General features: G+C 50.4%; 4 protein-coding genes and 1 long non-coding RNA gene across 12 annotated transcripts in view; 3 read left to right on the forward strand and 2 right to left on the reverse strand.

Annotated features, from left to right (window-relative positions):
- LOC137840947 (uncharacterized) overlaps positions 1–23,995 on the reverse strand; it is a 200,073-nt gene that overhangs the window by 16,490 nt on the left and 159,588 nt on the right. The gene's annotated exons all lie outside the window — the stretch shown is intronic.
- Positions 364–1,814, forward strand: LOC125982544 (ribonuclease kappa-B-like). Of its 3 annotated transcripts, XM_049743321.2 has the most exons (4): positions 364–517; positions 621–722; positions 1,260–1,342; positions 1,470–1,814. In XM_049743321.2, the coding sequence occupies exons 2-4, from the start codon at positions 645–647 to the stop codon at positions 1,612–1,614; spliced, it is 306 nt and encodes a 101-aa protein (XP_049599278.1). In that variant the 5' UTR covers positions 364–517; positions 621–644; the 3' UTR covers positions 1,615–1,814. The 3 variants fall into 3 exon arrangements, with proteins under 3 accessions (XP_049599278.1, XP_068509201.1, XP_049599279.1); XM_068653100.1 differs by having other exon boundaries at positions 393–722; XM_049743322.1 differs by lacking the exons at positions 364–517; positions 621–722 and adding an exon at positions 745–1,185.
- bacc1 (BPTF associated chromatin complex component 1) lies at positions 2,086–4,848 on the forward strand. 2 transcript variants are annotated; one of them, XM_068653099.1, is made up of 6 exons: positions 2,086–2,548; positions 3,086–3,180; positions 3,251–3,352; positions 3,705–3,925; positions 4,162–4,251; positions 4,453–4,848. In XM_068653099.1, exons 2-6 carry the CDS (start codon positions 3,143–3,145, stop codon positions 4,515–4,517), a joined length of 516 nt encoding a protein of 171 aa, XP_068509200.1. In that variant the 5' UTR covers positions 2,086–2,548; positions 3,086–3,142; the 3' UTR covers positions 4,518–4,848. The 2 variants fall into 2 exon arrangements, with proteins under 2 accessions (XP_068509200.1, XP_049599263.1); XM_049743306.1 differs by having other exon boundaries at positions 2,086–2,462.
- Positions 5,069–9,115, reverse strand: LOC125982537 (PABIR family member 2). Of its 4 annotated transcripts, none has more exons than XM_049743307.2 (8): positions 8,506–9,110; positions 8,155–8,233; positions 7,788–7,837; positions 7,657–7,717; positions 7,527–7,585; positions 7,332–7,390; positions 6,254–6,338; positions 5,069–5,617 (listed from the first exon to the last, which is right to left on the reverse strand). In XM_049743307.2, the coding sequence occupies exons 1-8, from the start codon at positions 8,592–8,594 to the stop codon at positions 5,539–5,541; spliced, it is 561 nt and encodes a 186-aa protein (XP_049599264.1). In that variant the 5' UTR covers positions 8,595–9,110; the 3' UTR covers positions 5,069–5,538. The 4 variants fall into 4 exon arrangements, with proteins under 4 accessions (XP_049599264.1, XP_049599265.1, XP_049599266.1 ...); XM_049743308.2 differs by having other exon boundaries at positions 7,332–7,387; positions 8,506–9,108; XM_049743309.2 differs by lacking the exons at positions 7,657–7,717; positions 7,788–7,837 and having other exon boundaries at positions 8,506–9,115.
- ovca2 (OVCA2 serine hydrolase domain containing) lies at positions 9,247–23,929 on the forward strand. Of its 2 annotated transcripts, none has more exons than XM_049743304.2 (3): positions 9,247–9,584; positions 23,302–23,602; positions 23,689–23,929. In XM_049743304.2, the coding sequence occupies exons 1-3, from the start codon at positions 9,422–9,424 to the stop codon at positions 23,885–23,887; spliced, it is 663 nt and encodes a 220-aa protein (XP_049599261.1). In that variant the 5' UTR covers positions 9,247–9,421; the 3' UTR covers positions 23,888–23,929. The 2 variants fall into 2 exon arrangements, with proteins under 2 accessions (XP_049599261.1, XP_049599262.1); XM_049743305.2 differs by having other exon boundaries at positions 9,254–9,569.

The raw sequence follows: 23,995 nt of genomic DNA on the forward strand, positions 1-23,995 counted from the left end.
CCAGATGTGTGTGTGACGATCATTGGGACTTTAACTTTATTATTTTTATTTTTTTTACAGGCAAGAAGTAATTTATTTGATTGGCTTCAGCTGGTGCACTGGTGTCAGTGTGAAGGTACATTCAAGATCAGTAGCAGAAATTTTGCAACAGTTTCTCAAGGCTTTTGCGTCTCTTTAATTGCGATTAACACCCTTAGCCAATGCGTGATCTTTTTCCAGCGCATGAACCCCCCCGAGGCTTAGCGAGACCTTCGCAACATCGAATCGTGTACCGTACGTAGGCGCAAAACACAGAATTGGCAACATTACATGACACCTTCAAAACAAATGAACACTAAACGCTTATTTTCCGGGCGAGCCACAATTGCTTCCAGTAGGTGGCGGTAATGCGTCACCGACGGAAAAAGAAGAAGCAGTTGCTGGCCGCAGATCAGTTTACACGAAGCCTGCGTGGACTCGGACTGGCCGTCGTCCTGCCTTCCTTGGCCGCTTCTGTTCTTGTCGAAAGGCTACAAAATCGTCGTGTCGTGTCGTGTCGTGTCGTGTCGTGTCGTGTCGTGTCGTGTCGTGTCGTGTCGTGTCGTGTCGTGTCGTGTCGTGTCGTGTCGTGTCGTGTCGTGTCGCGCGAGTGTTGAGCGCGAAGGATGCCGTCGCTGCTCTTCTGCGGCCCGAAGATGGCCGCGTGCGGCATCGTTATTAGCATCTGGGGCGTCATCATGTTGGTGAGAAAACAAAGCTGTACGCAACTTTATCCTCCTCTCGCGGTTCCTTTTTGTTTTTGTCGCAGGCGCTTCTTCATTAGTGCCATTCGTTCGACTCCAGAGTGGAGACGAGGCGTTGGGCTTGTTCTGTGATCACGTGATCTCTTTCCTCGTTTTCACGTGATTTTTGCGAAAGGGAAGTGGTAGAAAGACGGCGCAAGTTTGAGAAAGGCCTCGGCATCAATTCAAACATTTCATGATGGGGGATGATTGTGACAGCATCCAAGTCGTGCTTTTTCTTGTTCAAGTTTTGTTCAGAATGACAGTGCGAATGGGGCTTTTTTTTTTTTTTTTTTGACAATTTTGTCAAATGAGTAATTTCTCCAAATAGCTCGTGGGAATTGCAAAGTGGAATCTGCTCTCAAATTCCTTGGACGGATAAATAATGGTGCAGTCAAATGGAACATTTAGTTGGAATTGTGATGTGAGGAAAAGACACATTTCTGGAGGTCAAGCCAGTATTGGGTCATTTTTTGGCTGTGCTGTTTGTTGTTTCAGGCCATGCTGGGAATCTTTTTCAGCGCCAAGTCGGCCGTGCTCATCGAGGACGTCCCGTTTACCGAGGAGGACATCCGCAACGAGTCAGTGCCGCTTGCCCCTCCGCCTCCATTTTGATAAAGAAGTCTGCAATTTAGATGGACACAATGTGTAGGAAGACCGTTAGGCCTGGCAATAGGAAGTGATATCACTGCCTCTGTCTCCCTGCAGTAAACAGCCTCCTCAGAACATCTACGGTCTGTACAGCCAAGTAGGCATCAACTGCTTCATCGCCGCCGGCGTCTACGTGGCGGTGGGCGCCGTGTCTCTGTGCCAGATTCGACTCAACAAGCGGCAGGAGTACATGGTGACCTAAAAGGTCGAAGCAGGGCAGGGGGCGGGGCCGGCACCTGACGCTGCCCATCGGCTGGACGGAGATGAAGCAAGCTGTGTAATTTATTTCTGTGTTCTTGTCGTCTCTGCTCTGTTGTCACTTTGTCAGTGAGTGTTCCTCTCCGCTAGTAGAAACCTCTGATAGGAAGTGCGGATGTCAAAGTAAAAGTCGCATGGATGGAATTTTGTGGAAATCAAAATGACAGTCATCTTTTGGCATCAAAGTTTGCAAACTTTGGACACTTTAGCATTTAAAATAGAGATGACTCAACCCCCCGCACTACAATAAACTGTACTGCACTGCATGCCCAAGACATCTTGACCACTTAACCACCACATGGAGGTGACGTAGTCGGAGTGGTTCGGGTTTTAGGAATACCACTTTACAAGCGCTCTCTTCTCGTTCTGCAAAACTCGGCGGTCATGGCCATTGGCTACAAGGCGACCAATGAGCAACGTTGGATCAAGAAGCCCCGCCTTTTCCGATGAGTATCCAATGGCGTGCAAAGTTTGCCAATTGATCCCGACTGCCGCCTCCCTTTGTTTTAACGTTTCTTCCTGCTCGGAAGTCGTATGGAGGTCTTTCGCGACGACAAATAAAGTTTTAGTCAGCGCGTTGTCGATGCAGGAATGTAACGTGCGTCTCCATGAAACGCCGCAATTGAGCGCCAGCCATTTTGCAACGAGTCAGCCCGGCTAACGTCATCTAGGTAGCCAGCTAGCGGCGAGCTGCGTTAGCTCGTGTTTTTTTTTTTTGTTCATTGACCGAGTCAGGTCGGCTAAAAGAAGAGCTGCAGACCGTTGGTCGACATGACGTCTGCTTCTGCGAAGGTAAATGAGCAATTGGGCAACCGTGGTCGTCAGTGGGCCGACGTACTGGAAGTGCCTTTCAAACGCAAACAAGTGTCTTGTCAAGGGTAAGACGGTCTTTTGGGAGCAACTTAAGATTTTGTCCTAAACCAGGAAGGTGACAAAAGCCTTCGAAATGGCCCATTTGCATCACGATTGTCAACAAAATGGCCCATTTGCGTCGTAATTATAATAAAACTCGTTCACACAAGTTACATTTGCATCCCGATGTAGAAAAACTTGAGTTGACGTGACAAAAGTCAACAAAGTTGCATTCTCATTGTAATTGCTCATAAAATGTTTTATTCACAACGTAGCTGTTAACGAGATGCATTACCATCATAAGTGTTCCTAAACAATGCTGCATTCACAAAATTGTCAACAAATGTTCCAAATTAACAATGCGCTCATTTTGCAACATTTGGCAAAATTCACACCAAAGTTGTTGACAAAAAGTTGCATTTGCATCACTATTGTTTACATAACGTTTCACGGGCAACACAATCTGTGATAAAGTTGCACAACGGTCAGTGAGATGTGGCTTTTCTCCTCCCCGTGCTTTCCAAATGATGCCTTTGTGTGATTGTTGTATAATTGTGGTGTAGGTAGGCGAGATCTTCTCGGCGGCGGGCGCCGCTTTCAGCAAACTGGGCGAGCTGACCATGCAGCTGCACCCGGTGTCCGACAGCAGCCCCGCAGGGTAGGCCTAGCTGCTGACGCTATGCTAAGTGAAGCTAAAATCAGTTGAATTAAATGCCGCCTGTGTTCAGGGCCAAATGGACAGAGACGGAGATCGAGATGCTGCGGGTGGCCGTTGGGCGATTTGGGGATGATCTCAACAGCATCAGCAGCGTGATTAAAGATCGCACCGTGTATGTGTGCTCAATGCCGTCAGTCGAGTCCGTTGGCCAGGCCGATGCAGATGCCTTCCAGACTTTATAGCAAAACATGCTTCCACACCTTTTCAATATGTTGATGTCCTAAAAAAAAGTCAGTCAGGTACTGCTTAGCCACATGGACTAATAATTGCTCAACTGTGATGGGACGCTGTGACTTATAAAGCTAAAATTAATGTTAGCATTTATTAACATGGTACGCCTGTGATAATGCACCAATGAGTCGATATTTGTATACCAAAAAATGCAGTGGAATCAATAGAAGAGATGCTCCTTTTTGTTTTCAAAAAAGGACATTTTGATGAGATGAATTCGTGTGCGACGGCAGCGCGCAGATCAAGACCACGGTCAAGAGGAAGTTGTATGAGGACAGCAGGGTACCCCTCGCCGTCGATTCCCCCAAGAAGAGCGTCAAGAAGGCGGCCGCCCCCGCCGCTCCCCCTACTCTGCCCACCGCTGTGCCCACATCCTCCCCGCAGGTCGTCGTGGCGACAGGAATGCAAAGTGCCACCTCCCTGGCCCCGCCAATCAAGAAGCAGAAAACGGCAGGTATGCCTCTCATCCCCAAAAATGCCTGACTTTTTTGGTTTTTCCCAACAAATTGCTGCATTTTGCAATTGTCTGAATCAGAAACTTGAAATTTGCAGAATTCATTTGTGTCCAAATCAAAATGTTGAGTTTGAGGCACAATTGTCAAGGAAATGCTGTCATTTGCTCCTTTTGGGCAAAGATTGCAAAAGCTCTCGCTGTTTTGCTAGCACTCAAACCTTTTTCGCTGTCATCAGACGTGACGCTGAGCGCCCTCAACGACTCGGACGTCAACAGTGACTTGGTGGACATGGATGGACTCGGCAAGAAGCTCAATTTCGACCAAGGTAGGTTTAAGCCTACCCTTGAAATGCATCACAAAGACACTTTGTCGAAGTCTCCTTCCAAAACAGATAGCCGTCTGTTTGAGTCCTGCTTGTACTGATGGAACAAAAGCCATTTGGTTGTTGTTTTTTCCATTGGCGTCATGGAAACAGAGCAGACTCGGCTTTGGTGGCTCAACATGCATTTTTTGTGCTTCTCCCCAGAAAATCTCAACTTGGACTCCAGTCTCATCATCAACCCCGGAGACCTCCCGCTGCTCTCTCGCTGACCGGCGCCACCTGCAGGATCTGAGCTGACCTTTAGTTCGAAGGAAGGAGGGAAAGTCCCTGAATCACAATGACAAAGATTTCAAGTCAGCATTTCTACCCGCTTTGCCCCTAGTATCTTCAAACCTGACCACCTTGGCGACTACCACGTAAGGCTCAAGTAGCTTTCCAAATTGTCACTTTTCACTCCACCTGTTTTGACATGAGCGCACGCACAGCAATCCTTTCAGCAGACAATGAGCGACCGTCCGTTTGGGTCAAAGTGTCCATGTGTAAAACACAAAATGATCAAAACTTTGAGTTACATAAAAATATTTCATTCCTCACAGACAATTTTCTTCTCTTTGTGCGTCGCCTTCATCAAGTCAGTTTCTATTTACACAAACTTGTCTTGCGTCCTCCGACCTTCGCGTGCGAACGCCAAACGTCGCTTCGAAGCCGGCCGCGAGCCAACTGAAATCCGGGGTGGGGGTGGGCTCCTGCTGGCTTTTGGCTCCAGCATCTTTGGCTTGAGAAACTCGCAGGCGGAAGAGAGTCTAACTGCAAACCAACGTGAAAGGCGACAATTTTATTCTCTTAGCCCAACTTTACTTTGCTCTTAAAAACAATTACTTGTTTTTTGGGGTTGGTAGTGGGAGGTACACAAAAAAGTTATGTTTGGTGAATTGGTGAAAACAAAATCAGCCCATAAATGTTCCTGGTCCCATAAAGTTTGAGAACCGTTGCTGTACACAGTAACACTCTCGTGGGAAACCTCAAAATCAAAATGCCGCCTCTGCGACCATGCCATTGTCAAGCAATCAAGTTGCAGCATACAAAAATCGGACCTCCTTGTCACGAGTTGTGGTGGAAAGGGAAACTGGGGTACTTTGGAAACATTCCAAACTGGAAAAATTCACAGAATTTGGAATCCGACTTAAGATGGCGACTGAGCCCGAAGACGCTCCAAAATTGGCTCAGTCCGCCCACCTAACTGGACCTCGTCGTCACCGCAGTGGGACTTGCGTGGCGGTGAGGGTGGACTCAATGTGGCGAGTGGGCGGTGAAATTGGGTGGGGATAACTGAGGACCTCCACTGGCGGCGGAGTCTGCAGCTGAGGCGCTGCGGGCAAAGACAAAGCGAGGAGCAATAGTAGTGAACATTCACTTGAAAGCCTGTTTATTGTGGGGGAGGGCATGTTCTAGATCAGGGGTAGGCAATTCGGGTCCTCGAGGGCCGGTGTCCTGCATGTTTTCTGTGTCACCCTGTTGCAAAACACCTGATTCAAATGATCAGGATTGTTATCCAGCTTCTGCAGACCTTGCCAATTATCTGACCATTTGAATCAGGTGTGTTGCAACAGGGTGACATAGAAAACATGCAGATCACTGGCCCTCAAGGACCGGAATTGCCTATCCCTGTTCTAGATCATGAAAATCCAATCGATAAAAATCCGCAAGGCGACAAAACATGTTTTGAAGAGTTTTATGTGCGCTGTAAACACACTGAATTCATTTTAATCACTTGAATCGCCACCGTTGGCTTTTTGACATTAGCCTTCGGTTTTGGCTTGCAATGTTACCACTAGCAAAACCAAATTTAGCTTTAGGTGTTAGCACCAACTCGTAGCCTGCCGGAAGTAGCTTGCAATGTTACTTCCGGCATTTGGGCTAACAAACCATTAGCAAACGTTAGCATCTAACATGGCAACGCACGAAAGCAAACAAAGCGAGGAATCGTCTTATGATTGGGTATCACCTGAGTGCATATCTGCTGTGGTGGGCGGGGTCTAACACTCCAGTCACAAAAAGTTTCTTGGGGGGACCGTCTGACTCTGCCCCTCCTGAGAGACGACATAGAGAGAGGACATTGACGACCCGCGTTGACATTAATGCGGTCCTACCTTGACTCAGGAGTGGCGTTGCAAGCAAGTTCGTAACCCCGCCTGCTCGTATATCCAATCGATTGTCAAGCAATGTTTCCAAAGTAGAAGCAGCTGCTTACAAATTGGATAATTTTCCATCAATCCATTTTCTATACCGCTTGTCCCCACGGGGGGTCGCGGGCATGCTGGAGCGTATCCCAGCAGTCATCGGGCAGTAGGCGGGTGACACCCTGAATCGGTTCACCCAATCGCAGGGCACACAGAGACGAACAACTATCCGCACTCATACTCACACCTAGGGGCAATTTGGAGTGCTCAATCGGCCTACCATGCATGTTCTTGGGATCTAGGAAGAAACCGGAGTGCCCGGAGAAAACCCACGCGGGCACGGGGAGAACATGCAAACTCCGTACAGGGAGGGCCGGAGGTGGAATCGCACCTGCACCTTCCTATGAGGCGGACGTGCGCCCCTTTGATCATTTTGAAAAGTCAAAAGATAATCGGTCTGGTTTTACAAAGGATGACACATTGAGCATTGACCGTTCAGAGGCTCAAATTCTGAGAATTTGGACAATTTGACGTTACACAAGGTCTCAAAACGATGATCAAAATAGTTTTCAGCCGATGTGATAGCCAAATTAAGTCCCTGACAAAAGTCTCAACAACAGCTGGAGTTTTGGGTCTCTGTGTTTAAGGGGCGTAGCGTCAGGAGTGACATCACTAGCTGGAGTCAGTCGGCGTGGCCGCGCGTAGCAAAGAAACCCGAATGTCCACTTGTTTCAGGCAGGCGGCAAATTAAATTCAAGTCAAAACAAATTTGTCAGTCAGACAGTCGCTCTCCCTCCCAAGTGGTCCATCTTGATGACGAAAACTACAATTTGCGGGTTAGAGCACTCCTGAATCAAGGTAGCATTATGTCAAAAAGTCGCGGTGGACTGAAAACATCCAAACCTTTTCGTTTGAGCGGCGTTAAGGCGGGCCATCTGATGCTGGCTCCGCCCCCGGCTCTGCTGGACAAGTTGGGAGACAACACACAGAGAGGCAGCGAGTTACACAGTCAAGTGGAATAAAGAACGTTTGCAAAAATCAAGGTAGGAAGAGAGCGAGAGAGGTCGGGAGCAGCTGAGCGAGCCATCGTAGGCTGACCTCCTAGTGGGACTTGGCGAGGAGTTTGGCGTCACGCCGCTTTCCTGCCAGCCGAACCACTGAAGATGACACAAACACAAACGTGAGCGCCGGCGTCGACACGCCGCACCGCCGTAAAGGCAAACGCCACCTCGGCCGGCGGCTGCTGTTGCCAGTGGCTGTCAGACGGAGCCGGAAACTGACGGGGAACTCTGAAAGGCAAACGGCAAGTGTGAACGCGAGTGGCCGCAAATGGGTGGAGCCGTCTGGGGGCGTGGCCACCTGAGTCTGTGAGGTGGGGTCCCTTGGAGTAATGCCTCCATGTTGTCCTCCTGCGCACAAACGTCCTGTTAACTGGTGGCGGATGGACGCACACAAAATAAAAGCTTGCAGTCATGGAAGTCAAGTAGTGCACAAGCCAGTCCGAAAAAATTTTGCTTTTTGGTTCTTCCACCATTCAGGATTCATGTCATTTCTCCTAATACCAAACTAACTTTTTTGAAGAGTGGTCAGAAATGTTGTGAGCTATAGCATCAAAGTGCCCATGAGCAAAGATGCATTTTCTACCATGAAGCCCCTGAACAAGTAAAAAAAATCCTAATAATCTGAAATGATTGGCCCAGCCCCAGTGTGCAATGGAAAAACTGACCTGTGACGGACAGCTACAGTTGACAGAAACTCGCCTTTGTCGCAGCGAGAACACAGGACTGAAAGCCGTCATCCGTTCACTGATGGACACAAACACTGGTATTGGCAACATGCAAAGTGACCTTAAGAGCTAATGTTGGAGTTAACAGCTGCTACAAAGTAAAGAGACTGTTCACTTGTTGTGCTGAAATGACATCTTGAAGGAGTACCAAGACCCGCCTCAAGTCCACACGACTACATGTCTTTAAAAAAACAACAACGGGAATGTTCGCGGACTCATCCTTTTCTGATTCATACAGCAATTTCTAATTTACATAGCAATGGGTTAATTACAGCCTGCAGTACCACTAACCTGACACTTGTAATCATGGGGGCGCTGATGGACCTGCGTAGACCCCCGGCAGCTGTGCCTGCGCACTGGTCTACTTCCATCCGCTCCATCGAGCCAACAGGGGGCGGCGATCAGAGCCGATCCGCGCAGCCTCCCAGGCGACCGAGGGCTCTACTCGAGCCCGCTAAAAGCCCGACCTGCAGGCCTCACTCACTGAGAGCCGCCGCTTGAGCGCCAGTTCGAATGGGGACGCGGCCCTTCCGCTACCGCATCCCCCTCTCCTTTAAAAAAGATAGAACTCGACGACCCGGTTCCGATCCGACGACGATTCCGAGCCACAGTTAAAATCCGCAACGACGCCAGAAGAGTGTCAAATCCCGCAAAAAAAAGTTGTGTCGGGGCATGAGGTCCAAAAGTCAGCAGGACGGGTCCGACTTTGTTCTGCAGTCGGCACGCATTTGTCTCACTTTGGGAGAGGCGGAGGGGCGCTTGGCCGCGGCGCTGAGTCAGCGTCGCCAAGCCGCCACGAACCAGGCCAAGGGTGCCGTCCCCCGGGCGCAGTCGATCGGGCGAGCCGCCCTACGCGCGCCCGACGCACTTCCAAAACATGTTGGACGGGTTCGCGACCGCACGCAACTTTGACGCAACACTTGGACGGAAGTTGAGGCAAGCCATCAGCCCCCTCCTGTGGTTGCATGGGGAATTGCAAAGTTTGACGCATTCTTTTTTTTATTTTTTGCACTTCCGTCAAGTGTTTTCAACTTCCGCAATGCCTGCGTGTTGTCTATGATCGCGACGGCAAAGAGAAGCAAAAGAGGACACCAGCAGCAGCCTTGACCTTTCACCCCTTTGCCACGTGGAACCTCATGTCACGTGTTTCAGTGCTTTCACGTTCAGCCAGCAGCCAGTTAGCCAGCTCTGTGGGCTCCTCCTTTGCATGGCGCCTGTACGAGTGTTGTGCGTTCACGGCTACCGGCAGAACGGCGCCTCGTTCCGGGAGAAGACTGGTGCACTGAGGAAGCTCCTCAAGAACAAGGCTGAATTGTTTTACGTGAACGCGCCGCACTTGCTGGTCCAAGGCGAAGGTGAGCTAAATCGAGGTAATCGCACTTCAAAGTTAGGCTGGGCGGTGTTACACATCAACTTGCTCCCAAGTTATCTTGCTCCCCGTCTCGCAATACGACTGTTAGGGTAAAGCGAGTGGCGAAGTTTTGTGTTTCGCGACTGCAGATTCGTCACAAGCGACACCGAACTTGCCTGATTGCAAAACTGTTCAAATTCTTAATTAAAACGTCGAACGAAACGCCTCGTTTACATTTCCGACTGGCTGCAAGAAATAGCAAAAAAAAAAAAAAAAAAATACAACAATCATCAGCGGGATTTGAACCCGTGACGTAAACAAATAAAGGACAGCTCACTTTGCACCGCCTTAACTGCTGTGCTATCGTATACTAACTGCAACAGGAACAAATTATCTTAAATATTGACAAAACTGATTACCCGGCGAGGGTACGCGTTGATCTGATGCCTTGTGTCTACCCGCCCATGTTAACTGGCTCCTCTATAAATGAAATGTGTAATATCTACGAAACCGAAGCAGCACAAACGAAAAATTTTGCTGCACAAACGAAGCACAAACGAACGGTACCATTTTGGGTCCATTTGGAGGAAAATGGGGGGCCAGCTTCACGCTGACGTCATCGCTATAAATGAAATTTATATATTTATATTATTATTTGTGACATGATCAACTTTCTAGACGCATAACGAATGGGTCCAAGCACTAAAGCAGCGGTGTTATATTGATCGGCTTTGCGTATTAATAGGAGTGTGGAGAGAACAGAATTTCACAAATGGTTGACTGTCATGCGACGCGCAGTGGGATATACAAAAGTTTACCACTGAAAAGGTGGTACACTTGCACAGCCCCCCCAGCCAAGGAATATTTATTGTTCTGTTAAGTTTGACATCAGAGCAATCTTTGCACAATGTTGGCATTCAAAAGTCCTTAGAGCAGGGGTCACCAACACGGTGCCCGCGGGCACCACGTCGCCCGTGAGGACCGCATGAGTCGCCCGCAGGACTGTTCTAAAATTAGCTCAAATAGCGGCACTTGTCAATGAGCTGCATCTACACTGCTCAAAAAAATTAAAGGAACAGTTTTTTATCAGGGTATGGTATGAATTCAATTAGACTTTTGTGATAATGTTTTGGTCAGGTACGTAGCAGAGGGGGTTGTTAATCAGTTTCAGCGGCATTGGAATTAACAACAGGTGCACTAGAGGGGCAACAATGAGATGGTCCCCAAAAACAGGACTGATTTTGCAGGTGGAGGCCATTTCAAGTTCCTCCCTCTTGATCTTTTTTACCGTATTTGCCGGTGTACAGGTCGACTCGGTGTATAAGTCGACCCCCTAAAATTCGACGGAAATTTACGATTTTATGATATATCCTTTGTATAAGTCGAGCTCAATTGTTGCATTATATTAAACTTCAAAATTCAATATGCGAAATTTATTGACGAAATGTGTTCAAATTCCGGGAGGCCGTGCGCATGCGGCTGTTTATAAGCACCGCAGAGGAGATCGCGGCCGGCGAGCTCGCGCACGCCGCCCGGCACCAACGGGAGGCCGGAAATAGCTCCAAGCCGAGCGGATCGGCACTTCATAAGCACCGCGGAGGAGATCGCGGCCGGCGAGCTCGCGCACGCCGCCCGGCACCAACGGGAGGCCGGAAATAGCTCCAAGCCGAGCGGATCGGCACTTTATAAGCACCGTGCAGGAGATCGCGGCGCCTCATTGGACTTCCAGCGGCTGGCGAGCTCACGCACCCGCCCGGCACATCCGTGAGGCCGTGCGCACGAGCCAAGTGGCCGAAAATAGCCCCCGCCGAGCGGATCGGCTGTTTATAAGCACCGCGGAGGAGATCGCGGCGCCTCATTGGACTTCCAGCGGCCGGCGAGCTCACGCACCCGCCCGGCACATCCGTGAGGCCGTGCGCACGAGCCAAGTGGCCGAAAATAGCCCCCGCCGAGCGGATCGGCTGTTTATAAGCACCGCGGAGGAGATCGCGGCCGGCGAGCTCGCGCACGCCGCCCGGCACCAATGAGAGGCCGGAAATAGCTCCAAGCCCAGCGGATCGGCACTTTATAAGCACCGCGCAGGAGATCGCGGCGCCTCATTGGACTTCCAGCGGCCGGCGAGCTCACGCACCCACCCGCCACATCCGTGAGGCCGTGCACACGAGCCAAGTGGCCGAAAATAGCCCCCGCCGAGCGGATAGGCTGTTTATAAGCACCGCGGTGGAGATCACGGCGCCTCATTGGACTTCCAGCGGCCGGCGAGCTCACGCACCCGCCCGGCACATCCGTGAGGCCGTGCGCACGAGCCAAGTGGCCGAAAATAGCCCCCGCCGAGCGGATCGGCTGTTTATAAGCACCGCGGAGGAGATCGCGGCCGGCGAGCTCGCGCACGCCGCCCGGCACCAACGGGAGGCCGGAAATAGCTCCAAGCCGAGCGGATCGGCACTTTATAAGCACCGCGCAGGAGATCGCGGCGCCTCATTGGACTTCCAGCGGCCGGCGAGCTCACGCACCCGCCCGCCACATCCGTGAGGCCGTGCGCACGAGCCAAGTGGCCGAAAATAGCCCCCGCCGAGCGGATCGGCTGTTTATAAGCACCGCGGAGGAGATCGCGGCGCCTCATTGGACTTCCAGCGGCCGGCGAGCTCACGCACCCGCCCGGCACATCCGTGAGGCCGTGCGCACGAGCCAAGTGGCCGAAAATAGCCCCCGCCGAGCGGATCGGCTGTTTATAAGCACCGCGGAGGAGATCGCAGCCGGCGAGCTCGCGCACGCCGCCCGGCACCAACGGGAGGCCGGAAATAGCTCCAAGCCGAGCGGATCGGCACTTTATAAGCACCGCGCAGGAGATCGCGGCGCCTCATTCGACTTCCAGCGGGCCGCGCACTCGCGCACGCCGCCCGGTTCAAATTTTCTAAGTGCAACGCACAATGAGATGCGTGAGAAACGGCCTTGGTTACCATCACATTTGAAGCGATGAATACGAAGTTAAATTTTATGACTCGGTGTAGAAGTCGAGGTCGATTTTTTTCGGTCGATTTTGGATCGAAAAAGGTCGACCAATACACCGGCAAATACGGTAACTGTTTTTCCACAAGTGTTGTCTTTAGCTAGAGTCATTATCACGACTGGGTGCATGAGGCAATTTCTTCACCCTCCTGAAGTTGCACAGATTGTCCAACTCCTCCAGGATGGCACATGCTGTTGCAAGAAGATTAGAGGTGTCTCCCAGTACAATCTCCAGAGCATGGAGGAGATTCCAGGAGACAGGCAATTACTCTAGGAGAGCTAGACAGGGCCGTAGACGGTCCTCATTCCATCAGCAGGACCGATATCTGCTGCTTTGTGCAAGGAGGAACAGGTTGAGCACTGCCCGAGCCCTACAGAATGACCTCCAGCAGGCTACTGGTGTGAATATCTCTGCCCAAACAGTCAGAAACAGACTTCACAAGGGTGGCCTCAGGGCACGACGTCCTGTAGTGTTTCCTGTGCTCATTGCTCAGCACCGTGGAGCTCGATTGGCATTTGCCATAGAACACCAGAATTGGGAAGTCCGCCACTGGAGCCCTGTGCTTTTCACAGATGAGAGCAGGTTTACCTTGAGCACCTGTGATAGACGTGAAAGGGTCTGGAGAAACCAAGGAGAGCGCTATGCTGCCTGCATCATTCAGCATGACTGGTTTGGTGGTGGGTCAGTGATGGTCTTGGGAGGCATTTCCATGGAGGGATGAACAGACCTCTACAGGCTAGAGAACTGCAGTCTGACTTCCATTAGGTATCGGGATGAAATCCTTGCACCCATGGTCAGACCCTACGCTGGTGCAGTAGGTCCTATGTTCCTCCTGATCCACAACAATGCCCGGCCTCATGTGGCAAGAGTATGCAGACAGTATCTGGAGGATGAAGGAATTGACACAATTGAATGGCCCTCACGATCACCTGATCTAAACCCGATAGAACACCTCTGGGACATAATGTTTTGGCCCATCATACGCCGCCAGGTTGCTCCTCAGACTCTACAGGAGCTCACTGATGCCCTTAGACAGATCTGAGAGGACAACTCACAAGACACCATCCGTCGTCTCATTAGGAGCATGCCGCAACGTCAAGCATGCGTATAAGCTCGTGGTGGCCACACAAGATATTGAAAATAATTTTGAGTTGCAGAAATTGAATTTAGGCAAAAAGGACGAGCCTGCCATATCATTTTTTCACTTTGATTTTTGGGGTGTCTGTATACTGAGCCCTCTGTAGGCTGAAAACTTTTAATTCCATCAAAAGATGTGGCATCCTTTTGTTCCTGAGACATTAAACTGTCCATATCAGTATAGATACCCCCCCAAAAAAGTTTCACCATTGAAATCTGATGTGTTTTCAAAGTGTTCCTTTAATTTTTCTGAGCAGTGTATTTATTTTACAGTCAAATCTCGGTTTTCGAACGTCCCGGTTCTTGAACAAATCGGAATTCGAACAAATAATTCGAGATTTATTTGCTGCGGTTGTCGAACAAAATTCGGAGGTCGAACCTCGCGAGATGAGCCGGGAGGACCCGAGAAAACCCGACCGCGCGGCCCGGATACCGACTGACTCCGTTGTTATTGTATTTTCGTTACTTTGAGGTTTATATAACCCCTAATCATGCCTCCAAAGGAAACAAGTGGGAGCAGTAAAGCCATCCTACAACACAATGACGCTCCTAAAGCAATGGGACAGTGATCGACCGGCGCGCTGCGTTTGCGCGATCGGACCAAATTACGCTCCCTGCGCACTGAGGTCCACTTAAATTTTGGAAAGTACATCAGGACTTTAAAAATATTTTCTAAATTTTAGCGACGGCTCTGTCACAATAATGCGACCAGCGCGGTGCAGTTGCGCGGTCGGCGACGCACTACTATTGCGCGTACGGCGGTGCGCTGCAGTTGCGCGATCGGACAAAATTAAGCTCCCTGCGCACTTAGGTCCACTTAAATTTTGGAAAGTACATAAGGACTTTTAACATATTTTCTAAATTTCAGCGACGGCTCTGTCACAATAATGCGACCAGAGCGGTGCAGTTGCGCGGTGGGCGACGCACTACGGTTGCGCGTTCGGCGGTGCGCTGCAGTTGCGCGATCGAACAAATATGCGCAAATGAAAAAATGCTTAAATAAGTTTTTGTCTTGAAACGGATTATTTTTTCCACTATTTGTAATGGGAAAACTAAATTCGGAATTCAACCGATTCGCTTTTCGAACCGCCTTCTGGAAGGGATTGTGGTAAAAAAAAAACAAGGTTTGACTGTATTTTTGCTATTCTTGTTAAAATCACACTTACATGTGAACTGGAAATGACAATAATAAACATAGTGAAAGCCAAATTGAGCAATTGGCTATTTCAGAAGTGTGTGTCAAATTGGTAGCCCTTTGCCTTAATCAGTACCCAGGAAGTAGCTCTCGGTTTAAAAGGTTGGTTTGACAGCTTCCTCGAGCGAGTCTAATTTATGTTCTATTGTGTTATTACGTTTGTGTTACACAAGTAAAATTCACCTTTATTGACTTTACAGTTGTTTGCCTCTATTCATCACATTTTAACGGTCCTTACACTACTATTTCAAAATCCATGCATTGACAGCATCCCTGACATGGTGGTGCAAACAAACTTGAACATTGGGCGCACGTGTATTCAAATGCCTGACTTTTGAATGTCAACAATAAATCATCCTTGGCTGGGGGGCTGTGCAAGTGTACCCGCTCAGTGACCTAGTGGTACGGTGTCCGCCCTGAGCCTGGAAGGTTGCGGGTTCAAACCCCGGCCGGGTCATACCAAAGACTATAAAAATTGGACCCATTGCCTCCCTGCTTGGCACTCAGCATCATGGGTTGGAATTGGGGGGTTAGATCACTAAATGATTCCCGAGCGCGGCACCGCTGCTGCTCACTGCTCCTTTCTCCCCCAGGGGATGGATCAAAATCGCACGAGGATGGGTTAAATGCAGAAGACAAATTTCACCACACCCAGATGTGTGTGTGTGACGATCATTGGGACTTTAACTTTTAACCACCTTTTCACTGGCTCAGATGGTTATGCTCTTTTCGCCCCCGGATGTCGGTCAGAACACAGGAGGGAAGTTTTGATTGCTTCACTGAATTATTGGCAAAAAAGTAACCAGCTCAGTGGCCTAGTGGTAGAGTGTTCGCTCCATCAGGAGGGTAAGACACAAAAAAAAATTCTCAAAGAGCAAGCTGTTCACAGAGTTCAGTTTCAAAGCACATCCACAAAAAGTCTGTTGGAAAGGGGAAATGTGGCAGGAAACGCTGCACAACCAAGAGAGATGACCGCAGCCTTAACAGCATTGTGAAGAAGAGTCGCTTCCAGAATTTGGGGGAGCTTCAAAGACAGTGGACTGAAGCTGGAGTCCAGGTATCAAAAGCCACAGTTCACAGACGTGTCCGGGAAATGGGCTACAATAGCCTTATTCCCATGGTCAAGCCACTTCTGAACTCAAGACAACGGAATATGCGTCTGACTTGGGCTATGGAAAAGAAGCACTGGACAGTTTCAGAGTGGTCCAAAGTCCTCTTTTCAGATGATAGCAAGTATTTTGTTTCATTTGAAAGTCAAGGCGCCAGAGTCTGGAGAAAGGCTGGAGAGAAGCAAAATCCATGTTGCTTGAAATCCAATGTGAAGTTCCCACAGTCAGCGATGGTTTGGGGAGCCATGTCAGCTGCTGGTGTTGGTCCACTGTGTTTCATCAAGTCCAGAGTAAATGCAGCTGTGTACCAAGAGATTTTAGAGCACTACATGCTTCCGTCTGCTGAAAAGCTCTATGGAGATGATGATTTTATTTTCCAGCATGATCTGGCACCTGCCCACAGTGCCAAAACCACCAGTAAATGGTGTACTGAATAGCATACCAGCTCTGCCGACTCACCGAACCCCTAGGGTTCGATCAAACCCAGGTTAAGAACCACTGTTGTAGAAGTAATCACAACTGCCTTGCGTTATCTTTGGAAATTGATCTGTTATCGGTGGTTTGAATATACTTATGTATGCTTAGCTACTGTCGAGCATATGCAAAAAGCGTATGTCGTAATTGCAATCTTCAATATGGAACTTGCATTTGTGATATTTCATTGCCTTGACTTTCACATTCTGGAAACTGGGGTGTATGTCAAAGTCCAAAATAAAACCCAGGTTTAGCCTGTACATTTTCATCAATTGGATAACAACTTGTAAAACAAGCAATTTTATCAGTATTATTTTAAAATAACGTGATTGGATATGTACAACAGCCAAATTAGTTTGCACCACATTCAAAGGCACAGACAGAATGCCATCTTTTTTTTTTTTTCAAACAGGGCAAAGTTTATCATTAGAGAATGGTTAATTTGAATCTTGCACCTAACATTTGCTTCATTCTTCAACAGCTAGGAAGTGAATGTGAAACGCCCATGACAGGGAAAAGTAAGAGGTTTTTTTGTAGGCATTAGTCATTTAAAAAGAGGCTATAGCTGCCACCACTTTTAGACCATTTTTAGAAGGGTTTTAGCTGAGACGTCTGGGGAGCATATAGATGTCTATTAGACGTCAAAATGCTCGCAGGGCAGTTAACATGGGCGGGTTTACACAAGGCCGCCGGGTAATTTAGTTTTTGGTATATTGAAGATAATTTATTCTAATTGCAATGAGTATACGATAGCACAGCAGTTAAGTCAGTACCGAGTGATCTCTCCTTTATTTCTCTACGTCACGGGTTCAAATCCCGCTGATGGCTGTTCTATTTTTTATTTTTTTTAGTGTTTACTATTTCTTGCAGCCAGTCGGAAATGTAAACGAGACGTTTTGTTCAACGTTTTTGTTGAGAATTTGAACAGTTTTGCAATCAGGCAAGTTCCATGTCGCTTGTGACGAATCTGCAGTCGCGGAACACAAAACTGCACAACTCACTTTATCCTAACAGTCGTAACTTGAGACGGGAAGCAAGATAACATGGGAGCAAGTTGACATGTATCACCGGCCGGCCCTACAACCCCCCCACCCCAGCATCTTTTCGTTGGAAGTCATTGTGAAATAATGATGACCCTGCATCGCGTTACGTTGCGGAATTGCTTCCTAATCCTTCCGTTGGCAAAAAAACGCTATTTTCCCCACACCACCTAGCACAGGGGTCACCAACCTTTCTTAAACCGAGAGCAACTTCCTGCGTACTGATTAAGCCAAAGGGCTACCAGTTTGACACACACTTCTGAAATAGCCAATTTGCTCAATTTGGCTTTCACTATGTGTTATTATTGTCATTTCCAGTTCACATGTGTGATTTTAACAAGAATAGCAAAAATACAGTCAAACCTTGGTTTTTGACCACAATCCGTACCAGAAGGCGGTTCGAGAAGCGAATCGGTCGAATTTGTAAGGGATCGGACAGCACAGCCAAGTGCGTAGCGACAGACTTTATTGTGGAAGGGGATGATGGGGGTGGCTGGCGCTGGGGTGGCTGGCGCTGGAGCGGCGATCTGGCTGGGGTGAACAAGCAGTTCTGTGGATTCGAATTGTAAAGTCACATTCTCAGGGACAGATGAGCGAAGCATCACGGGACAAACTGACACTCGGGTCTGCGCTGGCGGCACTGATATAGCGCTGTCCATGAACCCGTGGCAGGTGACAACGATTCCACTTACAGGGGGGCGTGATCCTGTCGCAGGTGGCACCAGCACGTGACAGAATTCCGAATCTACTTTCCCCATTACAAATAATGGAAAAAACTTTGATCCGTTTCAAGACAAAAAAAAAACACCTTCTTTTAAGCATTTTTTCATTTGTGCATATTTGCACGATCGCGCAACTGCAGCGCACCGCCGAACGCGCAACCGTAGCGCGTCGCCCACCGCGCAATTGCACCGCGCTGGTCCCATTATTGTGACAGAGCCGTCGCTGAAATTTAGAAAATATTTTTAAAGTCTTGATGTACTTTCCAAAATTTAAGTGGACCTAAGTGCGCAGCGAGCTTAATTTTGTCCGATTGCGCAACTGCAGCACACCGCCGAACGCGCAACAGTAGCGCGTCGCCGACCGCGCAACTGCACCGTGCTGGTCGCATTATTGTGACAGAACCGTCGCTAAAATTTAGAAAATATTTTTAAAGGTCTGATGTACTTTCCAAAATTTAAGTGGACCTCAGTGCGCAGGGAGCTTAATTTGGTCCGATCGCGCAAACGCAGCGCGCCGGACGCTCGCTGTCGCATTGCTTTAAGAGCGTCTTTGTGTTTTAGGATGGCTTTACTGCTCCCACTGAGCGCTTTACTATCACTGTAAAAGCAAATAATGCACGCTGGACTATCCCAAAAGTCACACTTTTTGCCCTATGTGTAAAACGCACAGAAAACCAAAACAACAGTTTTATTTTTGCTTGTTCAAACTTTTCATCCATCCATCCATCCATCTTCTTCCGCTTATCTGGGGTCGGGTCGCGGGGGCAGCAGCTTTAGGAGGGACTCCCAGACTTCCCTCTCCCCAGCCACTTCATCCAGCTCATCCCGGGGGATCCCAAGGCGTTCCCAGGCCAGCTGAGAGACATAGTCTCTCCAGCGCGTCCTGGGTCGTCCCCGGGGTCTCCTACCGGTGGGACATGCCCGGAACACCTCCCCAGGGAGGCGTCCAGGAGGCATCCTGATAAGATGCCCGAGCCACCTCATCTGGCTCCTCTCAACGTGGAGGAGTAGCGACTCTACTCCGAGTCTCTCCCGGATGACCGAGCTTCTCACCCTATCTCTAAGGGAGAGCCCGGACATCCTGCGGAGAAAACTCATTTCGGCCGCTTGTATCCGAGATCTCGTTCTTTCGGTCACGACCCATAGCTCGTGACCATAGGTGAGGGTAGGAGCGTAAATCGACCGGTAAATTGAGAGCTTTGCCTTTTGGCTCAGCTCTCTCTTCACCACAACGGACCGGTACAGGGTCCGCATTACTGCCGACGCTGCACCGATCCGCCTGTCGATCTCACGCTCCATCCTCCCCTCACTCGTGAACAAGACTCCAATATACTTGAACTCCTCCACTTGGGGCAGGATCTCATCCCCGATCCGGAGAGGGCATTCCACCCTTTTCCGATCGAGGACCATGGACTCGGATTTGGAGGTGCTGACCCTCATCCCGACCGCTTCACACTCGGCTGCGAACCGTTCCAGCGAGAGCTGGAGATCACGGCCTGAAGAAGCCAACAGCACCACGTCATCTGCAAAAAGCAGGGACGCGACGCTGAGGTCCCCAAACCGGACCCCCTCAACGCCTCGGCTGCGCCTAGAAATTCTGTCCATAAAAATTATGAACAGAATCGGCGACAAAGGGCAGCCTTGGCGGAGTCCAACCCTCACTGGGAACGAATCCGACTTACTGCCGGAAATGCGGACCAGACTCTGGCATCGGTGATACAGGGACCGAACCGCCCTTATCAGTTGGCTCGGCACCCCGTACTCCCGAAGCACCCTCCACAGAACCTCCCGAGGGACACGGTCGAACGCCTTCTCCAAGTCCACAAAACACATGTGGACTGGTTGGGCGAACTCCCATGCACCCTCGAGGATCCTGCCGAGGGTGTAGAGCTGGTCCACTGTTCCACGGCCAGGACGAAAGCCACACTGCTCCTCCTGAATCCGAGGTTCGACCTCCCGACGGACCCTCCTCTCCAGCACCCCTGAATAGACCTTACCAGGGAGGCTGAGGAGTGTGATTCCCCTGTAATTGGAACACACCCTCCGGTCCCCCTTCTTAAAGAGGGGAACCACCACCCCAGTCTGCCAATCCAGAGGCACTGTCCCCGATGTCCACGCAACGTTGTAGAGGCGTGTCAGCCATGACAGCCCCACAACATCCAGAGCCTTTAGGAACTCTGGGCGGATCTCATCCACCCCCGGGGCCTTGCCACCGAGGAGTTTTTTAACTACCTCAGTGACTTCGACCCCAGAGATTGGAGAATCCGCCTCAGAGTCTCCAGGCCGTGCTTCCTCAATGGAAGGCGTGTAGGTGGAATTGAGGAGGTCTTCGAAGTATTCTCCCCACCGACTCACGACGTCCCGAGTCGAGGTCAGCAGCACGCCATCCCCACTGTAAACAGTGTTGACGTTGCACTGCTTCCCCCTCCTGAGACGCCGGATGGTGGACCAGAATTTCCTCGAAGCCGTCCGAAAGTCATTCTCCATGGCCTCACCGAACTCCTCCCACGCCCGGGTTTTTGCCTCAGCAACCGCCGAAGCCGCGTTCCGCTTGGCCATCCGGTACCTGTCAGCTGCCTCCGGAGTCCCGCAGGCCAAAACGGCCCGATAGGACTCCTTCTTCAGCTTGACGGCATCCCTCGGGTTCGGGGATTGCCGCCACGACAGGCACCAACGACCTTACGGCCACAGCTCCGGTCGGCCGCCTCAACAATGGAGGCGCGGAACATGGTCCACTCAGACTCAATGTCCCCCGCCTCCCCCGGGACGTGGGAAAAGCTCTGCCGGAGGTGGGAGTTGAAGCTCTTCCTGACAGGGGATTCTGCCAGACGTTCCCAGCAGACCCTCACAGAGCGTTTGGGTCTGCCAGGTCGGACCGGCATCTTCCCCCACCATCGGAGCCAACCCACCACCAGGTGGTGATCGGTTGACAGCTCCGCCCCTCTCTTCACCTGAGTGTCCAAAACATGCGGCCGCAAATCCGATGACACGACTACAAAGTCGATCATCGAACTGCGGCCTAGGGTGTCCTGGTGCCAAGTGCACACATGGACACCCTTATGCTTGAACATGGTGTTCATTATTGAAAATCCATGTCGAGCACAGAAGTCCAACAATAGAACACCGCTCGGGTTCAGATCGGGGGAGCCGTTCCTCCCAATCATGCCCTTCCAGGTCTCACTGTCATTGCCCACGTGAGCATTGAAGTCACCCAGTAGAACGATGGAGTCCCCAGAAGGAGCGCTCTCCAGCACTTCCTCCAGGGACCCCAAGAAGGGTGGGTACTCTGAGCTGCTGTTTGGTGCATAGACACAAACAACAGTCAGGACCCGTCCCCCCACCCGAAGGCGGAGGGAGGCTACCCTCTCGTTCACCGGGGTGAACCCCAATGTGCAGGCGCCCAGCCGGGGGGCAATAAGTATACCCACACCTGCTTGACGCCTCTCACCGTGGGCAACTCCAGAGTGGAAGAGAGTCCAGCCCCTCTCGAGAGGGCTTGTACCGGAACCCAAACTGTGCGTGGAGGCTAGTCCGACTATATCTAGTCGGAATTTTTCTGCCTCGCACACCAGCTCGGGCTCCTTTCCAGCCAGAGAGGTGACATTCCATGTCCCAAGAGCCAGCTTCTGCAGCCGGGGATCAGACCGCCAAGGTCCCTGCCTTTGGCTGCCGCCCAGCACACATTGCACCCGACCCCTTTGGCCCCTCCCACAGGTGGTGAGCCCATGGGAAGGGGGACCCACGTTTCCTTTTCGGGCTATGCCCGGCCGGGCCCCATGGGCGAAGGCCCGGCCACCAGACGCTCGCCTTCGAGCCCCGCCTCCAGGCCTGGCTCCAGAGGGAGGCCCCGGTGACCCGCGTCCGGGCGAGGGAAAACGAAGTCCATTTATTTCAATCGTTATAAGGGGCTTCTGTGAGCCGTGCTTTGTCTGGCCCCTCACCTAGGACCCGTTTGCCATGGGTGACCCTACCAGGGGCATGAAGCCCCCGACAACATGGCTCCTAGGATCATAAGGGCACGCAAACCCCTCCACCACGATAAGGTGACGACTCACGGAGGGGTGTTCAAACTTTTATAAAAAATAATAAATAAATAAATGTCACTTTATTCTTGACCTCCTAACATTGCTTAGGGAAGGGGATATCTGTTATTTTCTACACTTGCTAAAAAAAATACCAATGAGAAGAAACAGAAAAAGTCAGGCTAAGAAATTATTGTATGCTTCCACATAGTCCAGGCAATGTGCACGCTCACGTACTCATCATTACTTTTTGGTTAAATTAATGAGTCTTCCGACTCTGTGAGTGGTCATTGAACGTATTTTGCTCAAAATGCGTGAGAAAGAAAGGAAAGAAAAACAACCGAGCAAGCTTCTAAAGATGGAAATTGACAAACAACAAAGTGTGTTCTTCATGTTTTTTATTGAAAATAAGCTGGTACTGTCTGCTGCATGACAACTGTTTCCGCCTTTCACTCAGTGCGTGCGCACTCCTGCAGCAGGGGATACCAACTTTGGCACAACACCAGCCATACTCTGTTGCAAGCTCGATGATACTCATGCATTTGCCAAGCTCCTTTATGATTTTGAGTCTCTGTCGATAGTCTTAGGAAACATACCCGACCACACTATTTGTTTTTACACTAACGCACCGAGACGAACAGGGAATGGTAGACCAAAAGAGACAAGGCAGGGGGGTCATTTCGGAAGTCGAAAACTGGTTCGTAAGTAGATGCAAAAAAATAGCAAGACTCCTGTTCGAATCTCGAAAAGGTTGTAAGTATAGGCATTCGTAAGTAGAGGTACCACTGTATTCAATTCATCGTTTCGCCGATAGGCATCAATGTACGGTTGTTGGTCTGCAGTTGGGGACAATGTAATTGAGCGTTTTTGACGACACTATAGTCAGTAAAACTCAGTGCATAGTGGTCTGAGAATGGTTTCTCAGCCTAATTGAAATTCCTGCTAACAAATCATTTGATATCCTTTTTAATTGTTGGTGTGATTTTTTTCTCTCTCTCAAAACAAAATGTCTACTTTCATGCTCAAGAGGGCGACGGCACCGACGGGAACCGGTACGCCCGAGGCTGGTGGTTCTCGGACCCTGTGGCCCGGACTTTCAGCGCCCAGCAGCCTTGTGAACGGGGCGCAGGCCTGGACGAGAGCGTGGCGGCGCTGAGACAGGCAGTGCGGCAGGACGGACCGTTCGACGGCGTGCTGGGCTTCAGCCAAGGCGCCGCTCTGGTAGCCATGCTGTGCGCGCTGCAGGAGTCCAACGCCGAGCCGGACTTTGCCTTTCGCTTCGCCATCCTGGTGGCCGCCTTCCGCAGCGCCTGCGTGCAACACCTCCGGTCAGGCTGGCAAAACGTTTGCAGGCAGGGGCTCGCGAGGGTTGTGGCCTAAACAATGTCGCACTCTGTCTGCGCCCCTTCCTCAGGTTCTACTCCAGCCCGCTCCAGATACCGTCAATGCACGTGTTCGGCCTGGAGGACGGTGTGATTCCCGCCGACATGAGCCGGGATCTCCTCTCCGTCTTCCGAGAGCCGTACGTGCTCACGCACACCGGCGGACATTTTGTCCCGGCCGCCTCCACTCACAAGCAAAGTTACCAGAACTTTCTGGAGCGCTTCCAGTGACGAGGGACACACAATAAGTGCATTAAATGATTAGAACTCTCATTTCCTCTATGTCCTCTTTGACAGCACCAATGTCCAAAATGACAATGGGTCTGTTTGTGTGTATGT

Source organism: Syngnathus scovelli, chromosome 15 (genome assembly GCF_024217435.2).
Source record: "Syngnathus scovelli strain Florida chromosome 15, RoL_Ssco_1.2, whole genome shotgun sequence".
Lineage (NCBI taxonomy): Eukaryota > Metazoa > Chordata > Actinopteri > Syngnathiformes > Syngnathidae > Syngnathus > Syngnathus scovelli.